This window comes from Epinephelus moara, chromosome 13 (assembly GCF_006386435.1).
Source record: "Epinephelus moara isolate mb chromosome 13, YSFRI_EMoa_1.0, whole genome shotgun sequence".
In the NCBI taxonomy this organism is placed as follows: Eukaryota; Metazoa; Chordata; class Actinopteri; order Perciformes; family Serranidae; genus Epinephelus; species Epinephelus moara.
Genome location: NC_065518.1, coordinates 8076284 through 8098589, shown reverse-complemented (window position 1 = coordinate 8098589; position 22306 = coordinate 8076284). Strand labels below are relative to the sequence as shown.

The window sequence follows — 22306 nt, the reverse complement described above, 5'->3', positions numbered from 1 at the left end:
AGACTGACAGCTACTTGACAGAGACAGCAAACTAGCTTGATGACATGGCCAAACACAAGTATGACGCGGAATATATTAAACTTTGTGGACCTTGAACTAATGACTAAGGAGAAATCTGGACCCTGTGGCTGCACCAGTTGGGAACCACTGTCCTGAAAGATTACTTGTTTTGGGTTTTTTTGTGGACAATCTTGGCCAAAACCTGTGTGAATCTCTAACATACATATAGAAGCCAGAAGCTCAAAGTGAAACCTGAAGAGCAGTGAAGTAGTGTCTCCATCTCAGTGTTTAACTTCCCTTTAGAGCAGCTGTTGTTGCACCAGTGATCCAGAGGGGGTCACTGGTGTATCATTATCTGATTTGGGAGTTCTTTGGTCTGACACATCTCTCACCTCTCAACTTTATTCTCATGCAAATCCAGGTCCTTATTTTAAGTAATGGTGGAGATAAAAACAAAACGGCAGTGAACGTGTGGCGGATTAACATTTGATTTTCGGTCGGTTTTAACTCGGATTTCCAAAAGATTTGATTTAAAAAAGGAGGAATTCTTTGTGCATTGATGAAAAAAGCCAGGTTGGGTAGTTTGGTGTTGGCCTTGTTTTCACTGCTGCTTAATAGAAATGTGTCAGTGCAACTGCTGTGGAACAGTTGATCCCTCATCTCTTGAACTCTATTTCAATGTTAACGTGCATTTCTTCTTCTCCTGAGGCCTCCGAGAGTGTGCGATGCAGCTTCAGTGTATCGGCGTATTTCCATCCTAACACCTGATTTCAGTTTCACAACAGTTGCAGAACAGGACAGTGAAAACTCCGCCACTGAGTAGACCACTTCACATGCTTTATTTCAGCACCCAAAAATAATTAAAAACATCTCAATTTATTATACATGTACAAAATAAGTACAGAATCTCTCTTTTAAACCATGAAAGTGGGTCCGCTTCAAATTCTTTTTTAAGAAACCCTTCGCGAAAGACATCAACAAAAACAACATAAACAACAGGGTGGGAGATGTGTGCTGTTTTTTCTTTTTTAGTGAAGAGGAGTTTTCCACAGGGGGCAAACAGACAGAGGGATCAACACTGAACAAATGTGCAGGGAAATGATATTGAACCAGAGTCACTTGCTTTTTGTTTTTATCTACAAAGACATGATTGCATGCATTACATCTGCAGTGATCACCTTTTCAGAACACTTAAGAAGAAAACAATTGCACTGCGTAGACAACAAGACAATGAGTCAATTTAGTAGCACCAAAGGTTCTGCAGGCATTAGTGGCAATAGTTACAGTATGACAGTGAGAGTGTCACCATCAAACACCAATAGCTGGACCTCATCGAAATGTTAATAGCACCTTTGAATGGTTTTGATTTCCCCACAATAGACTCGTGTAAAATATACCCTTTTCATTTAAGAAAAAAAACTGGGGTGACTTCTTGTTTTGAGGTAGCCATCTACATATGAAGGTGAGCTTCTTTGTTTTTTGCTCTTTTGTTGGTCTTTGCTTTGTCTGAGCAGGTGTTTTTGTTTTTTCTTTCAAGAATTTAGAACAAGAAGACACTTCACACTTTTTACAATTTATTTAACACCAGAAAAATGGTACACATCACTTGTTGTTTTCAATGTCCTTCCGCAGTGGTAGAAAATGGCAAAAGTCACCTGTGTCTCATTTCGTGTGTGTTTCTCTTTTTTTCTTTCTCAATCTCCAGGGGGAAATTTTACACAAGTATATATTATTTTCTTGTTGCCAGTGGAAACAAAAGATTCTTTTTAAAGTGTCCTTGTGGTTGAAGTAGCAGTCCCAAAACTTCTCATGATTGGAAAAACACAAACATCGTCTTCAGTAGAGTGGTTTTAAGCATGTGGACCAATGGCAGCCGAATGAGTTTTGAATGCATAGAAAAAAAGGATTTAGAGATGACTGCTAGAAAAAAAACAACAATGTCATGTCCATATTTCTTTCTTTTTTACAAGAAGCAAACGGGGCCAACTTCGACGCCAAATTCCTGATCAGGTGCACCAACATCCATAGGAGCAATGTCAATGATGGGCAGGCGGGATGTTTTTGATGTCTTGTAGTCGATGACTGTCTTGCCCCATGAGCCAGTGTGTGTCTGCGGAGGGGAACAGAAAGGAGAAAAGGTCAGAAACCGCTCAAGAAGGTGAGGCGTTCACCTGCGCACAGGGGCGGAGGTTTCATTTGAACATTTGGGTGGTGCATATGAATACATGAACGCTTAATTTCCTGCATTCTGGTGAATGTTTCTGCATCAATTTATGGTGTAAATGTCCTTTTATCAACATAAAGTCCTCTGCTACTTAATGTTTTTATTGTAGTGGACAAATGCACATGTTCTAAATATTGAAGGGCTCCTGTGTCCCCACCAAAATCAAAATCTTGCCTCTCTAAAGGACGGTTTGACATATTTTTCTCTGGGACTCACCGTGCAGCCATCCTCGCTGACGCTGTATGTGAAGCGGCTGTTGCCCTCGGCTCTGATCTCGACGTCGTTGGATCCACCGAGCAGCAGGGCCTTCTTCAGGTTGCCGGTGGTGGAGTCCATGTAGGCGATGCTGTTCTTGCAGTGGTATGTGACGTTCTGAGAGGCCTGGTTGGACATCAGGCGCATGAAGGCCATCTGGATGCTGACATCCTCGGGATCAGCTCCATCGGTGCCATACTGGAACTGCGTTGCGGAGGGAGGAGAAGGGTGCGTGGGCGTTACGGTCATCGCCTTAATAGTGCGTATTCTGTGTGCTAAAAGTTCATAAGGATGAATTTTAACGCATTGGACTTCCTACCTGGAATCCACCGGTCATGGACTCGCTGAACCAGACGTGCTTCTTCTCTCTCATGTTCTTGCTGAGGTACCAGTTCTTCATGGGGACGCTGGTCTGGCTGGGGTAGACGCAGGTCTCGCCAGTCTCCATGTTGCAGTGGACCTTGATGGCATCCAGAGGGGAGCCCTGGTTGGGGTCAACCCAGTACATGTCTGCAACAGAGAAACAGTTTGAATCTCAGCTCGTCTTTAAACTCGATCTGCGAGCTGCGTCTCTGATCTGCACTCACCGCTCTTCCACTCAGGGTGGCACATCTTCAGGTCGCGGCACATGCGGGCTGGGCTCTTCTGGGTACCGTCGGGGCTGCGGATCTTCTCCACCTTCTGGGTCAGGGTCTTGAGGGTGGTGTCGACCTCCATGTCACGATCGCGCATGAGGTTGGGGTCGTCAGCGCGGTAGTGTCCGCCACGGAAGGGATCGGGTGCCTTCTCCTGAATAGGCTGGCTGACGAAGTCGAATCCACTGCCGGGAGGTCCAGGGGGTCCAGCGGGTCCGGGAGGTCCAGGAGGTCCCTGTTTGGAGACACCAGGGGGTTTACAAACTGCAGACACGTTCAAAGTGTCTGAATGCACAAGTATTTGGTTAAAATAAAGATTGTAGTGCAACTTACAGCAGGTCCCATCTCTCCGTTGCGACCGCGAGGTCCGGGGGGTCCGATGGGTCCGGGCAGACCGTTCATGCCATCCTTACCAGGGGCACCATTAGATCCAGCAGGTCCCTGTGGAGCAAGAGCCACAAGTAAACATCCATTCATCACAACTCAGCTAGCACCCAGTTTTGGGAATTGAGACCTACCAAAATAAAACCTTAAAATTTTAAACCTTCAGCACAGTAATTCTGTTTTTGTGATGAAACTATTTTTAAAATAAATACAATTCTATTGAATATTTGGATTTGCTTTCGTTTTTTTTAACTTCTAAAGTTGCCCTGTGCCAGAAAACAGCCTTGTCCCAGACAAGAATTCACAACTTTAAAAGCCTTCAAAATTCAAAACAAACAGTACATACTAATAAGATCTGTGTAAAAATGTACTGCTATGAACATATTTGTTTTAAAATATATATTTTTTGTGAAAATGTTGGCCCTTAAAAGATGCGTCTCAGATTTCATCAACTCCGTCAGATTTCTACAAAAACATCATTTAATCAGGCGTAAAAGGGTTTAGCTATATCCTCCTGAGACCTGAACTTTTGGTATGTATTTTTAATTTCTCCTAGCTATTTAGGAACAGTAGGACCTGATATGTATAAAAAACAAAACACTGTCAACGATAATTAAGTCCCAGTGTCCTCAAATGAGACAACAATTAAATCCCAGCAAGTTGTCCACTTTTGTGTCAGTATCAGCTGCAGACTGACGTGGCAGAGATGGCTGCCATCTTGTTTTTACATAGATTAGTGTAGTGTGCTCTTACTGCCACTAGATGGCACACAAAGTGTCAATGAACGAGGTCAACAGGTCTGAGTAAAGTAGAATGAAGTATAAGGTGCAGTAAACCCAAAATCTGATGGGGTCTCAGGAGGATATCACAAGGACTGCTGTCTCACTTCCTGGTTTCCAAAAAGGCATGAATGCTGCTCAAACTGGGAACTGCACTTGTGACCTTTACCTTTACACCTGATCTGTGTTGATATTTTTGCTTTTAATTCTTGTGTATATCTTTCTATTTCCGTTTGCATGGTCGCTTGCCTCAAATTATCTCTTGAGGGACAAATAAAGTATTTTGAATTGAATGAATGTGTCAATAATTTTAACTTATGAGGTCTTGCTAATGTTTTTGTCATGTCCTACATCGGTACGTCTACTCTACACAACTGAATTTTTTTACCTTTTTTTTTTTTACCTACATTGTAGAAGTGAAAAGTGAATTCATTTTTGGTTTAAATAACTGCTTGTAGAAGTCCTTACTCTAGGTCCAGCGGGTCCAGAGGCACCAGCGGGTCCTCTCTCTCCATGAACTCCCTGGAAGCAGACGAAGATGTGAAAATCAAATATTACTCATTAAGAGACAATGTTTAAACAAGAAGTGAGAAAAGTTGAGATTGCTTGATGCACTTTTTCTTTTGCTTCTCTACCACTTTAAATCAGTTACTCACAGCAGGTCCGGGCAGACCCTGCATGCCGGTGAATCCTCTGTGTCCCTTGTGTCCTCTGTCTCCAGCCTCACCAGCCTCTCCTCTGTCTCCCTTGGCACCAGCAGGGCCCTGAGGGAAAGCAACAAGAGCTCAACATGCTATCTGGAGCTGAGACTGGAGCTATATCTCAAAAACTATGTTTATTTTGTAATGATGAACTTACAGCAGGACCACGGACACCAGCAGGGCCAGAAGGACCAGCGGGGCCAGCGGGACCCTAAAGGAAAGAGGGTGGAAAGAAAAAAATCAGATCCACAAAGTGAGTTACCAGATTGTTGTGACATTTGCAAATAAGCAGGACGGGGACTCACAGTCTCTCCACGGTCACCACTCTTTCCAGAGGGGCCAACACCACCGGGGGCTCCAGGAGCACCAGGGGGTCCAGGGGGTCCAGCCATACCACTCTCACCACGGTCTCCCTATAGGGGGCAAACATCCATTGAGACAATGCTTGGAAGCTAAGCTAATTTTGTGTTTCCACTGGGAAGATACGAGGGTTTTTATGTTTTATTTGCAGCTTGATGGAAATTAATCTGGTGGAGGAGGTTACCTTGGGGCCAGCACTTCCGTCGCGACCAGGGGCACCATCATGACCTTGAGATCCCTGCAGAAGAGCAGCGAGGAACATCAGTCATCACAATGTTTATCAGAGCTAATACAGTGCGTCAGTTTGAGACCCAAAGTGCTTTACAGGTGTCATACCTCACGACCAGCCTCTCCGGGGGCACCAGACAGTCCAGGGGGTCCAGAAGGTCCGGGGGGTCCACGCTCACCAACGGGTCCAGAAGGTCCCTGCTTTCCAGGCTCACCCTGAAGAAAGACAAGAGAGGTCAGTTCTCTGCATGCAGATGGAAGCTCTGAGGAGAGATAGGATAGAAAATCAAATTCAGATCATGGCGAATACTCACAGATGGTCCGGGAAGACCAGAGAAACCACGCTCTCCACGCTGTCCAGGGAGACCTACAATACCACGCTGTCCAGCAATACCTTGGGGTCCAGGGATACCACTGGAACCCTGCACACAATGACACAGCGCTCAGTTAGCGAAAGAGATCACTGCAGTAGATTTCAGGCTGTAATAAAAAAACGTCTATTGCAGGATTATAGCGGGCACTCACGGGGGCTCCATCAGAGCCAGGAGATCCCTTCTCTCCAGAGGGTCCTGGAGCACCAGCGGCACCAGCCTCACCAGGGCGACCAGCGGCACCGGTCTCACCACGAGCTCCTCTTGCTCCATCTTTGCCGACGGGTCCGACGGGTCCGGGGGGTCCAGCAGCTCCCTGGAGACACGCAGAGGGATCAAGTCAGTGGATGAGACCGCACTGAAGGTACCAGATAACAATGTACAGACACATGAAAGACAAGACTTTTTATGGGGTGAAACTTACAGCAGAGCCGGGGGGTCCAACTCTGCCAGCGGGTCCGGGGAAACCAGTAGCACCCTACACACACACAAGGAGACACATTGAGTTTAAAACAGCATCACTGATTTCACCATAACTGTCACAGAGTCTCTGTCCTCCTCCAAAAAACGACACCGTAGGTTGTTTATACAAGCAGCTTATCATAACCCGTATTTACGTTTTAATCAGAACCTGTGGTGGCCACAGTAATTATGACAGGAGCAAAGGATGTAATATAAAGAGTGACAAAGTCTGCGTAGGGACGAGATTGGGGTGGATGGATGGGTCAAACAAACGCAGGACTTTCACCAAAGAATCTGCTGTTTGTGAAACCAAAAGTCAGTTAGGTTGTTTTAAGTTACATTAACTGACATAGTGTAACTGTACATAACATTACATATGTGTGATATATATAAGTAACTGACATTACATCACGTTGGTTGTTTTAACTGTGTACCTTTCCAAAGCAGGACGAGGCTGTTTAGTGAATGAAGCTTGTCTTCACCGTGCCCGTATCCTGTGACATTTAAGTCTATATCTAAACTTTAAAATTAATGATTTCATTTAGTTTTCTTTGCAGAAATGCTGAAATATAGGCCTACTCTATATATACATATATATTTTCTTAGTATTCTTACACCTCTTAAAATAAAGAAGACCTCATGACCCCCCCATGAGGCTTTGGCGATCCCTAGTGGGGGTCATGACCCAGGATGGGAACCACTGATCTTTTGAGTGGCTGGTATATTTTTAGATTTAAATTTAGATTTTTATTTTTACCCCAAAAAATTGATATTTTACTAAACCTAACCAAACTGCGACCATTTCACAAAGTCACGACTGTTAGTGGTCATATATGTCGTTTCTGTGGTGATGTCCTGCCACCGGTGGGGGCGCTGATTTGGGAAACGCAAGTGTAGGTAATATCAGAAGAGGTAGGAAATAGAGATGGACATGAGTACTCGAGTCCTCAATTTGGACGTCAGTGTTCATTCAACGTAATCGTACATCGTATACATATATAATAAATAAATGTAAATTGAACCTGTTCTGTATTAAAAGTTTTTTTGGGACAGTATGCAGTGATGTTTGGGAGTATTTCAACAAAATTAAGTTCAGTGAAAGCTACGTAACGTTCAACTAAAGCATCAGATCTAATCTCAACAGTCAGTGCAGCGCAGAGAGGCAGGCTAACGCTAACTGCTACCTGCATTTTCACCTAGGTGTTCATTTAGGACACAGTCCTTACGTTAGATTTTTACTTAAAATGCCCATCCGTGGTTGGAACCTATGTAGTCGCATGAGTTGTTGTAAATCTCACATGTTGATGAGATACTTACAGGGGGTCCAGCACCACCACGAGCACCTTTGGGTCCAGCAGGTCCAGCAGGTCCCTGTCGACAAAAAAACACATCATATGAAAAGATTTCTCCACATAAAATCCATGATTGGCTCTCTGTGGCATCAGTAATGAAATGAAAATACTTTTATTGTAGAGTTTTTTCCATGATTGCGCTACACTGTGTATCAGCGGCCTACCTGAGGACCAGCAGCTCCAACGGGTCCACCGGGTCCAGGAGCACCAGCGTCTCCCTTGGGTCCAGAGTCACCAGTCTCTCCCTTGGCACCAGGCTGACCATCAGCACCCTGAGGTCGGAGGGAAAGAGGGGAAATGATCAACACATCCTTGTGCCAGCTTTAATCTTAAATTGTAATGTATTTTAGCGTCATTAAGAGCATCTATGTTTGTAGAAAAATGGTATAAAATCTAATTCTTACAGGAGGTCCAGCAAATCCAGCAGGTCCGGGAGGTCCAGTCTCTCCACGCTCACCCTGTTGAAGTAATGAAGAGAAGTTTTAATGGCACACACATCACGATATTCTGGTATCTGGAGCTAAACACACAGCTCCAGTAAAAAAGTATATCTTGTTGTCCTGTCACCAGTCAGGTGTACTTACAGGGGCACCACGAGGTCCAGTGGGTCCAGCAACACCAATGGCACCACCCTCACCCTAAATCCAGAAGTGGAGAAGAAGAACAGGTCAGCAGTCGTCCTGTTTCACTTATTTCATGAGCGTTAACACAAAAATATTGTGCCAAGCAACCAAACATATGAGAATGAAGATACTGTGAGGAGATCAGAAGACATAATCGTAGAAAAACAACCCAGCAGAGATTCGTATGTTAAAACCTGGTCTCACCTTCTCACCCTGAGCACCAGGAGGTCCAGGGACTCCAATAGCACCAGTCATACCACGAGAACCATCTTTGCCAGGTGCGCCATCGCCTCCCTTACCGCCAGCATCGCCCTGAAGAGAACAAGTTGATCACACTCACTTAATTGTCCTCACTCAGTCACAGGTCATAACAAGTCAAAAGCTTTTGTCACAGTAAGCTCTACTAATAAAAATTAGATGAAGCAAAGAGTGGATTCAAATAACAGATTTTAAAAGAGTGGGGTCTGATACTTACTCTCTCTCCCTTGGCTCCGGGGAGACCAGCAGCTCCACGCTCACCGGGCATTCCCTGCATACCGGGGGCTCCAATACCGCCGGGGGCACCAGCAGCACCAGGCTCTCCCTAAACACACACACACACACACACACACACACACACATATTATTATTATTATTATACATCCATCGATGATACTCAGTCAGCTGCGAGTGAAACAATCCACTGAAATGTGCAATAATCTTCGGTAACTGTGCAACAAAACTAAAGGATAATTTGGCAGTTTTGTTTTTTAAACCAAGACCTTATTAAAAACCATAATCAATAAGTGACTGATCTGCAGCAGCTTCCTGTTTGCCTCAATGTCTCTGTACATGCTGTCAATCATTTGTTATTTCCTGTGGGCCACACATGTACTCGCCAAGTTGTGGAGAATAAGCATGAATCATCTGACCATATCACTTTTGTCCACATCTCTGCAGACCATTCCCTCTTAAAAGTGAATTCACCTGAGGAAGAGTTGCTCCTCTGGTTTTCCTTATTTATCGCACTAATGCACGAGCATCCACGTCATCAAATGTGCGCTGTCGACCACAACTTCTGACTCTGTTTACTGATGTTTTTCCCATAGATCTAAATACAGATTTCACTTTGGTCGCCAGCCTGTGTGACTTAAGCTACTACAATCTGTGTCTCAACAATTTAAGATCATTTCCTCTTTCCATTTTGATACAAAATCAGAATAAACTGGGCCTGCTCAGTGTTTTTATTTGTGCCACAGAGCAAAGGCGTTCAATTCCTTTCAACGCTGGTGGGTGACACATATTAAAATGAAAGTTTCAAGCATCAGATGCTTAATTTCCTGCATTCTGGTGAATTTTATGCACCAGCTTTTGCCTTTTCTGCATTCATTTATGGTGTAAAGCTCCCCTGCGTCACCACTGAAATCTACACACATGCCACAGAGCGTGATTTGATGTTAATCGCTTCGTTGGAACTTGCAGTGCACCTGCAGTGTGGAAGCATCTGCATTCATTGTGTTTCTCCTCTCATTTATTCAGGTGTTTCCTTTAAGTTGTCACCCATCTTTACATCCACCATGGAAAGTAAAATTTTGGTTGTCGTGTTTTGTCTCATTTATCTATATTCCCATTTCCCTCTAACCCCATGTATGTATTGAATGTCACTACTGCTTTTTTTTGTACTGCCCTTTGCACCAATTTAAAAACAAAAGGCCTCACCAACTGCTGCAGATCGGTTAGTCACTCACGGGTAAAGCTTCTATTCGTGATTGTAAATGATGGAGAGCAACATTTTAATAAGGTCTGGGTTGAAAAACAGTGAACTAATCCTTTAAATGTGCATCTATGAGCACTTGGGAATGAAAGGAGTACAAATGTGTGTGATTACAGGTATCAAACGAAAAGGAAAAGGTTTTCTTTTCTCATGTCAGGTGATAAATTTGTACATGACAGAAGCTGAATTCGTTTTTCGGACTATTTCAGCTATAAATGTGCATGTGTGATTACAGGAAGTGTTTCATATCCTAAAGCTGGATGATCACATGGACCACACGGCATGATGTCATTGATCAGGTAACACTTTCCAGCAGGGGCATAGGTTTTGTTTCAATATTGGGAGGGACATGTATGAAACGAGGGATTTGGGGGTCCTCACCAGGCACCTAATTTTCTGATTCTGGTAAATATTTCCACATCACTTCATGGTGTAAACAAAAGACCTCTGCTACTCTCCGGTTTTCGTTTAGAGGGGACAAACGCACATGTCATAAATATTGAGGGGGGCGTGTCCCATGCATCCCTCCCCTGGAATCTATGCCCATGCTTTTAATTTAAAGACATAAAGTATTTTGCACTTGTTGATAACTGGCATTGTTATTGACATTGTGATCGTCATTTCACAGCTGTTTGGGAATTTCTCCACATTTTAGAAGTTTTTTTTTTTAACCTACCTTGGCTCCATCGTTACCAGCAGGGCCAGGAGCACCACGGGCACCAGTTGGGCCACCAACGCCGGGAGCACCGCGCTCACCAGGGAAACCTCTGTCGCCCTGCAGGAGAGAAGGACACATGGGTCATGACCAATGTCGAGAAAGAACAGAGGTAAGCAGTGTTGTGTATGGATGATGAAAATGCCTCTGAAATACAGGAGAAACTTACTCTTGGGCCAGATGGGCCAGGGGGTCCAGCCTCACCAGGGCCACCCTGAATAAAAGAGGGGGAGGGGGAATTTAAATTAATGGATCTCCCTCGAGGAACCAAAAAACAGTATGTGACAGGAAATTTTGAAACTTCAGAATACCCCTAAAAGTATATAATGTCATGTGCAGCAGCTCAATCTTCCACAAAAAAAACTGATGTGCAGAAGATTTGGACGACTTACCTGCTCACCAGGCTTGCCAGTCTCACCAGTAGCACCTTGGGGTCCGGGAAGTCCCTGCACAAGGAAGAAGAAAGGTTAAGGGAGGAAAGGTGGAATTGTACCGCAGATATGAAACGTATCAGCAAAACAGAAGGCAGCTGAGATGCTCCCAACGCCTACCTGGAATCCGGGAGGACCAGCAGGTCCCTGCTCTCCCTTCTCTCCAGCAGGTCCCTGAACAGGAAGAAGAAACGATGAGAAACCTTGCAAGACACTTTTTCTGTTACAGTTGAGCTCATGATTCAGTTTTAGTTTAAGATACGTACAGCAACACCAGAAGGTCCAGGAGCACCAACGTCACCGTCTTTGCCAGGGGCACCCTGTGAGCGAAAACATCAACCATCCTATTTATGCTTTCTTTTTAAAATTTTGATAGAAAACATTTTTTACACTAGTATAGTTTGATTTGTATAGTTTAAAAGAATATATACAAGTACTTACGACAGCGCCAGTAGCACCAGAGGGGCCTCTCTCACCGGGCTTTCCACTCTCACCCTGTTAACAAGACAAAGTCCACACTTACATCTGCTGTATGAGTGATCGTGCATCAGTGATTAACAAACATTATCTGATAATTATCTTTTTCTGAAACCAAATGAGTGGAGCCGTGAACTCACAGCGGGTCCCTTGGGTCCGGGGAATCCCATAACTCCGGGCTGTCCTCTAGCTCCAGCAGAGCCAGGAGGTCCAGGGCGTCCATCTTGTCCAGCAATACCCTAAGGATCATCAGAAGACGGGAGAATCGTAAGGAAAAGTCCTACCATGATTAATGTTCATGTATTAAGTCACCACTACCAGAAACATAAAACCCTTGAGTCATTACTTACAGCAGGTCCAGTCTTGCCATCGGGGCCAGGGCTACCAGGGCTACCAGTCACACCCTGTGGAGGGAAGGCCACACAGTGAGTATGAAGACAGACAACACATACAAGCCATATTCTGAGTGTATTCCACACTGTGCTTTATGTTTAGGGTGAAAAAGAGCGTCTGTGTTGCAGATCTCACCTTGGATCCAGGTGCACCAGGAGCGCCGGGGCTTCCAGACTCACCAGTGGCTCCCTGAGCTCCCAGAGCACCGGGGGCACCACGCTCACCAGGGGCTCCCTGTCAGACAAGCAGGGAAGAGTCAGAGGAAATGTGCACGAGCAGGTGACCTAAATTATGTCTTGGTTTACTGCAGTGACAGAAGAAGTATCAGATACTTTGAAGTACTAACAACAAAGTACGAAAATACTCCACTACAAGTAAAAGTCCTGCATTTTAAACCTTATTTAAGCACAAGTATGTGTCAGTAAAATGTACTTAAAGCATCATCATATGTTTGTAGCTTCACTGTCATGTGAGAACCACATATCTCTAAAAACTCTTCTTCCTGTTTTCAGCTTTGTGGCGATGCATTTCCAGCTGATCCAGAAGAGTTTATTTAGCTTTAGAGGCAGAGTTGAAAATGAGCACCAGCCACCAGACAAATGCTGGTAAGATATGAAAGTGGCTGCTAGATTAGCTTCATCTACCGGCCAAAAAAACTGGTAATATATTGACTGGTTGATAGATTTTGGAATCAAAAAGAACAGAAGTAGGAGAATTTTCTTTACACATTCTTCAGTTTATCAGAACATTTCAAAATCAAAGTCAACAAACGCTGCATAAAATAGAAATACTCAAAGTCCACGTTCCTCCTGTCTGCACTTATGTACAGTACTTGAGTAAATGTACTTAGTTACATTTCACTGCTGGTTAATTGGAAGGTTTGACTTCCTAATCATGACGATAAAGCTTTGCTAACGTCTCTTATTGTCAGGTTTGGTTTACAGAGTGTATTCCTGACTCATCAGGTAACTCACCTTGCCACCAGCACCACCATCAGCACCAGGGAAACCGCGAGCACCAGGGGCACCCTAAAGGAACAAAGAGAGACGTCAGTAACTGTGGCGTAAATGCTCTTACCTCAGGGGTGAATCCCCCTGGGAATTTAACATACTGATAATGTGCAGACGGCTTTCTGAGAACACAGTGTTGCACTCTGACTTCACTATAATGAGTCATGCTGGGAAAGTATTGGTTGTTGTAACACAGTAGGAACTGTAGCGTCATGGCTGTTTCCAAACGTGACAAAATTTTTCTTGATACAGCGTTTAGCAGAAGTTGCGAAAGAAGGAGTAACTTACACGCTCTCCAGGGGGTCCACGAGGTCCAGAACCACCGGGCTCTCCACGTGCTCCTCTCTTTCCCTCCTCACCAGAGGGGCCAGGAAGTCCCTGAACTCCAGCGGGGCCCTGGAATAGAAAGCAAAGCCGTTAGAAACACTCATTCCCTAAAAATGCCACCATCGGTAAAGTAATGTGTTATGTGTTTAGAAACTTACAGGCTCTCCCTTTGCACCGGGCTCTCCCTTAGGACCAGAGGCACCGGGGTCACCCTGTTGGCAGAAACACATTTAATCTCGTCTGTCAGGTGATCCTAGGTCTCTGTAGCATTGAGGAACAATTTGCATTGATACCAAAAACTCACACAATCATTTGTCTACTCACATTGTTACCCTTGGGACCAGGAGCACCAACAGCGCCCTGAGCTCCAGCAGGACCACGAGCACCGGGGAAACCAGGAGCACCAGCAATACCAGCGGCACCCTGTGGGAGAAGAGAGTCGGGGTGTCAGGACGCTTCACGTGCAGCAGGACTGAAGTGGAATAAGAGTGATCAGTGAGTGTGATACTTACAGGAGAACCCTTAGCACCAGGGCCACCATCAGTTCCAGGGCTACCCTGTTGAGAGACAGGAAGTTATGTTTATAATTGCGTTTCTTCACGTGTAAAAAGATTCGACAGATGCCCTCAGTATCTACTCACAGCAGGTCCAGCGGGTCCAGCAGGTCCTGGGTTACCAGGCTCACCACGGGCTCCCTGGGGTCCCTCATTACCACGGCCTCCAGCGGGACCAGTCTCTCCCTGTGAGGGGAAGCAAAAGTGTCTCAGAGATCTGCAGCTTTACTACTGGAATCAATCCGTAAACAAAGAATCCACCTTGGCACATCAGCACCAAGGTTATTTAGATTAAATAGACAATTAAATCACGTTGCAGATGTAGTCTATAAAACTGTGGTGTGTTGTCCTAAAGTATTGACGCTAGTGGGAAATAATCTTAGTTTGATATTATTGTGATACATAATTAATCTACAACACAACAAGTTGTACCAAGACAGACAGAGGCAGAGTGAAGTCTTGGGGAGTAGAGCAGACGTAGTAACATCCTTTGCTAGCTCATTTTTTGAGCACTGCTCCAATCATGCAACTGATGGATTGTTTTTACTGGCCGAGGCCATCGGGCAATCCTTACTGACGGACACTGCATAACAGTGCCTGTAGACTGTTGTTACTATATTTAAAGATTTATCACGCAATTTGACATCGCGATGATGAAAAAAACAACAAAAAACAAACGATATATCGTGCAGCCCTGCACCTCACTTATCTTGAACTGGTTTGTTGCACGTATCCAGAGTCATAGCTCATTATCTGACTTCTGAAAATAACCCAGATGTGACTGTGACCTTACAAAAAGTATTAGATATTGGAGCTGCAACGACTGCCCAACATTTTCTGATTTAATACTTCGTAAATGTGAGAATTTAATGCTCTTCTTTGTCATACATGATAATAAACTGAATAACTTTGGATTTCTGGACTGTTGGTCAGACGTCACCTTGGGCTCTGGGGCCTGTTTCACTAGTTTCTGACATTTCACTGGCAAAACAATTCCTTGAATAATCAAGAAATTAGCAGGCAGAATAATCTACAATGGCATTAATCATGAGTTGCAGCCCCGTTAAATGTAACTTATGAATATTAGCTTTAAATATTATTAAAGAGAGGAGAGGGAAACAGAGGTAAGGTGCCAGTAGAGGTCTACTGACGCCATCTGGTGGCTGCAGTGTTCACCTGAGCTGTTCAGTATTAGGATTTACACCGTCGCTGGCTAATGGTTGACAGTGTAGAGTGGAGAGTATCTGTTACAGGGGGATGTTGATCCTGCAGGTACTAACGTCACCTACAGTCCAGCTAGGTAGGCTTGGCTTAATCCTTACAGACTTCTTACATCCTTACAGCTTGCCAGGGAGCTACTGGGACAGCTGATGAGATGGGTAATAAAGAAAGTTGTCCCTGGCTGTGAGGACAACCCTTATCTGAAGGACCTTAAAATAGCGCATTAATGTTTCAGCAGTGTCACTGCTGCCCCTAATCTCAGGGTGATAAACCTATAGCAAGCCTGCTGTATTTACATGATCAACTCTACTGATTATGACAAATGTATTGGGAGGCTTACCTTAACACCAGCACCACCGGGGAATCCAGGAGGACCAGCAGGTCCAGTAGGTCCCTGAAAGACGAAACCGCGTGATGTTAGCAGACATCAATGAAGATTTAAATGCATCTAAACCTTCAATAGAGCACTGATGATGTCACTGTGCAGTTTAACATAAGTGATATGACTCAGTATGCCTGTTTGTGTGTGTATATGTTTATATGAATGCAAAATTCCTTAAATAAAGTTAGGAAAATTAAGATAAGATAAGCCTGTGTTGATCCCCAGTGGAATTAAGGTGCTTCAGTAAAGACAATACTCACAGGGGGTCCACCAGGACCAGTGTTGCCATCGTTACCACGAGCACCCTGCAGAGGAGAAGGACATTACATCACAGTGATCTGCAGGAACCACGTTTGTATCAGGCTCATATCATGTGTTATTATAGCATGACAGGGTCAGCAGTGCTTACAGAGGGGCCAGGAGGTCCAGGGCGGCCTCTCTCACCAGGAAGACCACGAGCACCCTAGAGGAGACAAAAGAAATAACAGAATATTAGCTTGACAATGCCAAGACATTACAAGAGGGACGAATGTGTCAAAATACTTACTGACAAGAGACAAAAACCTACCATGACTCCGGGGACGCCGTTCTCACCAGGTGCACCACTTTCTCCCTGTAGACAAAGGAAGGATGAGAGGTTTGTATCTCGTGAATTTTTGGTTCAGTTTAGGGTGAAATTTGTTGAGCAGCAGCACATCCTGTGATCCTACCTTGGGGCCAGCGGGGCCAGCATCTCCCTTAGCTCCATCCAGACCGCTGAATCCCTGTGAGCAAAATCAATACACACCCTCAGGTCAGTCATGACATCACAGCAAGCGGAAATTGGTGATTCTTTCTTTTTATTAATTTCCAAACTCACTCTGTGTCCCTTGATGCCAGGAAGTCCGGGGGTTCCAGGGAATCCACGAGCGCCCTGCAGGATGAAAACAGGAGGTAAGTTAGTAACTAAAAGAGCATGCAAGTAGAGAGTTTTCTGACCTCATGAACATCCTGGAAACTTATATGAAATGACTTCTGTGTGCATGCTGACCAACAGGTTTCGCATCTCTTGACCTTTGCCCTCAGTGGGCATCACTCACCTGAGGGCCAGCAGCTCCACGCTCACCGGGGCGACCAGGTTTGCCGGGCTCACCCTGTTGAAGACACACAGAGAGGAGGTCAGTATGTGCTAATCAGCCCTTAGCTAAGTGTGTATGAACCCTTCAGACAATTAATAAATTACAAAATAAGATTTATCAGGACAAGAAAAAGACAATTAAATGCCTTTCCTCAGGTCATACATGAATATAACTGCACAGCAGACAGAGAGGATAACAATCAGAAATCGCTTACATCATCTCCGTTCTTTCCAGGGGGGCCACTAGGACCACGGGAACCCATGGCACCCTAAAAAAAACAACACATGACTGGATTAGCACCACAATTAATGTTGACTATTTTAAGTTAATGTATGAGAGTATTCACTGTGTCACTAAAGGGAAAAGAGGAGAGAAGGATGAGGGGTGTTTATCACTGACAAAAAGTGGTGTGTGCAGATGTGTGTCAGTGGGTCAGTGACTACAACAGGAAGTGGAACACAGGAAGTGACAAGCTAACAGGGATACAGATTAGGAAGCCGTGTTGTGCCTCATCAGTGTGCACAAAACTGACATTTTTGTCACATTAAAATCAAGGAAAACATTTATTTAGTAGAAAAATGTGTGTACTCACAGAAGCACCGGGCTCACCAGGCTCTCCAGGGGGGCCAGTGAAACCCTGAGGACCCTGATGGACGACAAGAACGGCAGATTAACACGTCATCTTTATGAATTCATCTCAGATGTCATATATCTGATAAAAGAAAGTATGTAAGCATGTAAGTGATGAGGGAATACTTACAGAGGAGCCAGGGGGTCCAGGAGGACCACGGGGACCCATGGGACCCTGTTGATGAAGATCAGGAGAAAAACCATCAGATACTCTTTTTTCTATCTTATCTGAACAGGAACTTTTCGCATATTTTAGTTATAAAGGTAAAGAGGTCGTACCATTGGGCCAGGCTGGGCTGGGCCGCTGGATTTGGACTGGTCAACATAGCTCATCTGAGGAGAGAAGTTCTGCAAGGGGAGGTGATAAGGAGAGAAATTAATAACTGAGCTTTGGAGAAACACCCGAGAAGTCACTTTGAATCACATGCTCCAGGTTCTATTCCAGCAGAGGAGTGAGAACGTCCCAAAGCAAACATATTTGATCTTGTAGCACAGATGCTGAGTTAACTTTAATGTGTCCCTGACTGAATAAACTAGTCAGGTCACCACAAGATATTCTACTTTTTCCTCAGACCGAAACAAACATGGTTGCATGCCTGCTGATATTTCTCCTCAAAATTAAAACTCATATGGTGGAACTGAGACGCTGTATCTCCTTTGTAAACAGAATCAAGTCATCTACAAAAGACTTTCTGGATGTTGCGATATGGAGACACTTACTCCGCCAAGGCCGGGAGGGCCAGGAGGGCCAGGTGGTCCGGGAAGGCCAGGCTGTCCATCCAGTCCATCGTTGCCAGGAGGACCAACGGGACCCTGCAGAAAGGTCAGACTCTCTGTTAGCAATATAATTTATTGATTATTTCTTATCTTTAATTTATGTCATTCTTAGCTTGACTTGCAGAGGGAGCTCACTTCCCAACTAAGGTAGATGAAACTGTGTTTTCTATTATTTTTCGATCATTTTTCTGCTTCTGTCTTAAAAATGAAAACGTAGCGTTGCTGCGTTTGAGTCACACGTTTGCAAAAAAAAGCTGAAAATGAGTTCAAATCCAAGGCGTTTCCTGCCGTTATTACTTTACAGGTATTTAACATTACCTCATTTATTTATTAACCGATTTGCGTCATGTGACCTTTCAACTTCTGATGACCTGTTAACCTTGTGACCTAATTATCAAAGGTCATCAGGAACTATGATGTCACAGCAGCTTCACCAGCGTTTAGATGAGTCTGTAGGGACTCAGTGAGCAAAGATTCAACACCACTGAGTTCATTTTTTAATGTTTTTAGTCGGTAATTAGTGACATGTATAACAAAAAATTAACTGCTTGAAAAATCTCATGGAAATCAAGCTCATGCAACACAGCAAAGACGCATGATTTGCACTGAATAAGCCAAAATACTAACAAACACAACAAGTAAAGCACTGATTTTTCTTGTCTGAAGTCGATATATGCAATCATTTCAGGACAGAAAAGGTGTTAGTGAAGGTAAACTGAAACCTACCGGGTCTCCCTTGGGGCCAACGTCTCCCCTTGTTGGCTATGGACAAACAGAAAAAGGGAGTTAAGGCTACGCTGCAATGTTTCATCCAGACTGTAACAAGAAGTGCATCATGGCAGGCGTACTGACAAACTAAACTCTCCAAACAGAGACCAAAAAGCAGTTTGGCTCTAAAGTCACACATATTTTTCATTAATTATCAAACAGAAGTAAAAAGGGACAAATACCTCGTACTCTCCAGGAACTGCAGGGCCTTCTGAACCAACGGAGAAAAAGAAAATGTCAAAACCTCACACACATATTTATAACATCTACAAAATAATGTGAACATTAAGGTCCGGGCTGGGAGTCAGCTGCATGAAATACAGTATTTCATAGAAACATTAGCACATTCGTTTGATTCTAAATATCATCTGTAGTGAAAAAGGAGGGACATAAATGTTGTTTTGGGAGGTGTGACGTGTGCTGCACCCTGCAGGGTCACGCACAGGTAGGCAGCTGGGAAATTACATATTCATGGCCAGACTTCGCCAAAGTGCAGGTGTAATCCAGAATGCAATTTGAAAGTGAAATGAACAAAGGGTAAATCCAAAGCGAGTCAAAAAAATCCTCAGGGAGAGCAGGCAGGCTTAGGGCCTCCAGTCCACTCGTGGCCACTGAGCCATGGATGGTCAGAGATGAGGTGGGAGGAAGGCACTAGGTGGCGCCATAAAGCTAATACAACTTGTGAGGAGGATGAAGGTGAAGTACCCTCTCCGTTGTCGGGGCAGATGGGGCAGCACTCTCCGTCTGGGATGATGGGGTCGGCGCAGTCGGATGTGTCCTCGCAGATCACCTCGTCGCACATGACAGTTCCGCTGTCGCAGACGCAGATCTGGCAGGGCTCTGGTTTCCATACATCTTTGTCGTTGTACAACTGTCCCTCTAATGTGCAGCTGCCGAATGTGCCTGAGAGGAGAAACAACCGTGAGTTTGGAAACATTACATCCATAAATACTATCATACATTTCAAAAAACAGAGTAAACATCCTAAAGTGTCTCATAAATGCCCCAGATTAGGTTTATCATCAGGAGTGAATGTAGAATGTGCTGGTTGAGCCTTTACACCTGCACAGGTGTGCATCATATGGGAACCAGATATGGCCAACAGGCTCAGATTGGACATCATACTCTTCTTGGAAAACCTCATTAAATTAAGTAAAATGATTATTTAGTAATTTCCCCATGCAGACCTGTTTTGTTCTTTCAGTTTTGAGACGTTAAACTAATCAGCTCCATCCTTTGATTCGTGGCACATAGCCGTCTCTGATTCGTTCTTCAACTTGTGACATTCTGTCTAGATTCATCAAGATGTGGCAAAGTTATAGAAACTGGCTTTTGATGAGTTAAACTCTTTCTCTGTGAAAAAAAATCTGGTGTTTGGTGACTAATCTGTGAGCAGGACCAGAGCGTCTAAGGAAGTGTAACATCTGTGCCCGTCTGCAGGAGGTATTTGGGTCTGGCAAGCATCAGAGCACAGGCCTCGGTGTGCAGCATTTGGCAAAAGTCACTATCCAACATGTACTTTAATATGTTCTCCTCAAAAACTCTGTGGAAAATTTAACTGGGTCTGATCACATCTCAGGCTGCTGGATGTGAGGCTGGGCCTTGGAGGTTTGGAGGATGGATGCGCAGTTCCGGTATTCGCCACTGAGCGGCGCTGTTAGCCTACTAAACCAGATCTTCCGCACCCTTCTCTGCAGGGTGATTAATTGATGTCTAGACTTTTTTTGCTGTCGACGTCAGACTTAGGCGATTTTTCCATTGTCCTTTTTTCCAGCTACGAAAATCTAGTTTTGCACAAATTGGATAAAATGTGGTTTAACTCTGTGTGACACTCTTATGGAGTTTTAGTGCAAAAGTTTAACCTGAGAACGGTTGAGAAGGTCTCCAATTAATCATGTTTGGATGCCCAACTTTGGTGCGTTAATGTTAAAACTATGCAGAGAAATATCCAGGTGCTAGACTCTACAGACGCTGGCACATATAGCGCATGAATTTGGGATGGAGCCTTATTTTTCTAGAAGTGGTGAAAACTACTTTGCAAACTAAATGCAGTTAATTTATTTGTTTCCTCAAATGGATTTGCCATTTTTCAGATTCCTTTTATGCTTGTGCTCTGCTTCAACTCTCTTTGAACTCAATGTCCTGTCATTGCGCATCAGAGATAGCGCAGCTGCTCCCCTCAGGTTTGCGCTCCAGCGCGCGGACGCACGGTGAGCATGTATCTGCACGTCACTGGGAGCAGCAAACAATAAAGAAAAGTCCTATAAACTCCTATTTCGCTTCCAGATCTCCCCCAAAAAAACGCCTCACAAACTTTTCACAATCTGGAGTCAGGCATCACGCAGAGGACGATCAGTTCCCAGCAAACTGCTCAGCATCCTTGCGGGCTCTCCACATCCTGACGGTGCCACAGTCCCAAAACAACTCAAATCAATGTTTGAAAGTGATACTTACTATCATCCTCGCCTTGACCTCTCGCCAAAAGCACTGTCGCGCTGAGCAACAGCGCTAACCGGATATCCACAAAGCTGAACATGTCTAAATATTAGACATGTAGATTCTTTGCGACAGGGGGAATCCTTTTTTCTCCTCAGACACCACTCATACAGGGTAGGGTCCGGTCTGTGTGTAACTCCAATCCAGACCCTAGCAGAAACTCCCTACTGCCTAAACAAATGAGTTAGCTTGGCTTTTATATGCCAAAACTTTTGGGGAGGTCCTGCGCGCACCAGATAACTTGTACATGTTAAAGTCGCAGAGTCCCTCCTTCATCAGAGAGAGGGGCCGTCTTAAAACATGTCAAACAAGTTCACGTTTCAGCTCAAACGTGGATGATGAGGACACGCAGCATTTACGCGCCGGCTCACCACCGTTCAGACGTGTTTTATCATCTTCTGCTCCTCCGTGGACTTTCCTAATTGAGGCTTTTGTTGGGGGTGTTTTGTCTTTTGGGCATCCAACCTGAGACACTGCCGCTGAGCTGGTTTCGAATCGTTTGGACACTGGATGGTTTTATTCATGTAGAGCACATCAATTCGCAGTTTAACCTTCATTAGGCGCCAGTTTATTAAGGATGTGCTGAGCAGCTGAAGACTGGATTGATCTCAGTTGGGCAGGAAGTTCTTTTATTTTACGCAGGAGAAGAAAAGGGAAAGGGATCAGACAGATGTCTTTCGTGCGCAATTTACGCACAGGGATCAAACCAGGTGGAGATTAAAACATTACCAGGATAACTGGAGAATGTTTGTAGATTAAAATATGGTCTATGCATAAATAATTCAGAGCTTATGTCCCTTACACACACTCTTGTAAGGGAATCCTGCTCATGTTAGTGTAGATATTAACACTCTAAAATAGATTTGTGTTTTCACTTTGG

The 22306-nt window shown here is 44.4% G+C and overlaps 1 protein-coding gene across 1 annotated transcript; it reads right to left on the bottom strand.

The window, feature by feature from the left end:
- Nucleotides 1-816: 816 nt before the first annotated feature.
- col1a1b (collagen, type I, alpha 1b) lies at nucleotides 817-21604 on the bottom strand. Its single transcript, XM_050059287.1, has 51 exons — nucleotides 21385-21604; nucleotides 19636-19833; nucleotides 19113-19141; nucleotides 18889-18924; nucleotides 18106-18198; nucleotides 17665-17733; nucleotides 17516-17560; nucleotides 17348-17401; nucleotides 16970-17023; nucleotides 16717-16770; nucleotides 16497-16550; nucleotides 16348-16401; nucleotides 16206-16250; nucleotides 16047-16100; nucleotides 15898-15942; nucleotides 15596-15649; nucleotides 14122-14220; nucleotides 13993-14037; nucleotides 13805-13903; nucleotides 13639-13692; nucleotides 13442-13549; nucleotides 13118-13171; nucleotides 12279-12377; nucleotides 12101-12154; nucleotides 11891-11989; nucleotides 11715-11768; nucleotides 11540-11593; nucleotides 11394-11447; nucleotides 11235-11288; nucleotides 11012-11056; nucleotides 10804-10902; nucleotides 8850-8957; nucleotides 8579-8686; nucleotides 8336-8389; nucleotides 8156-8209; nucleotides 7916-8023; nucleotides 7717-7770; nucleotides 6362-6415; nucleotides 6092-6253; nucleotides 5881-5988; nucleotides 5675-5782; nucleotides 5523-5576; nucleotides 5284-5391; nucleotides 5136-5189; nucleotides 4934-5041; nucleotides 4746-4799; nucleotides 3448-3555; nucleotides 3067-3349; nucleotides 2799-2989; nucleotides 2441-2683; nucleotides 817-2110 (listed from the first exon to the last, which is right to left on the bottom strand). Exons 1-51 carry the CDS (start codon nucleotides 21464-21466, stop codon nucleotides 1964-1966), a joined length of 4359 nt encoding a protein of 1452 aa, XP_049915244.1. The 5' UTR covers nucleotides 21467-21604; the 3' UTR covers nucleotides 817-1963.
- Nucleotides 21605-22306: the final 702 nt, after the last annotated feature.

Coding starts and splice junctions, on each gene's coding strand:
- col1a1b (XM_050059287.1), bottom strand. CDS start 21,466: ATGTTCAGCTTTGTGGATATCCGGTTAGCGCTGTTGCTCAGCGCGACA. Junction 5,783..5,880: donor CTGGTCTTCCCGGACCATCT/GTGAGTATTCGC, acceptor GTCTTTCTTCAG/GGTGAGCCTGGAAAGCAGGG. Junction 2,990..3,066: donor CCACCCTGAGTGGAAGAGCG/GTGAGTGCAGAT, acceptor TCTCTGTTGCAG/ACATGTACTGGGTTGACCCC.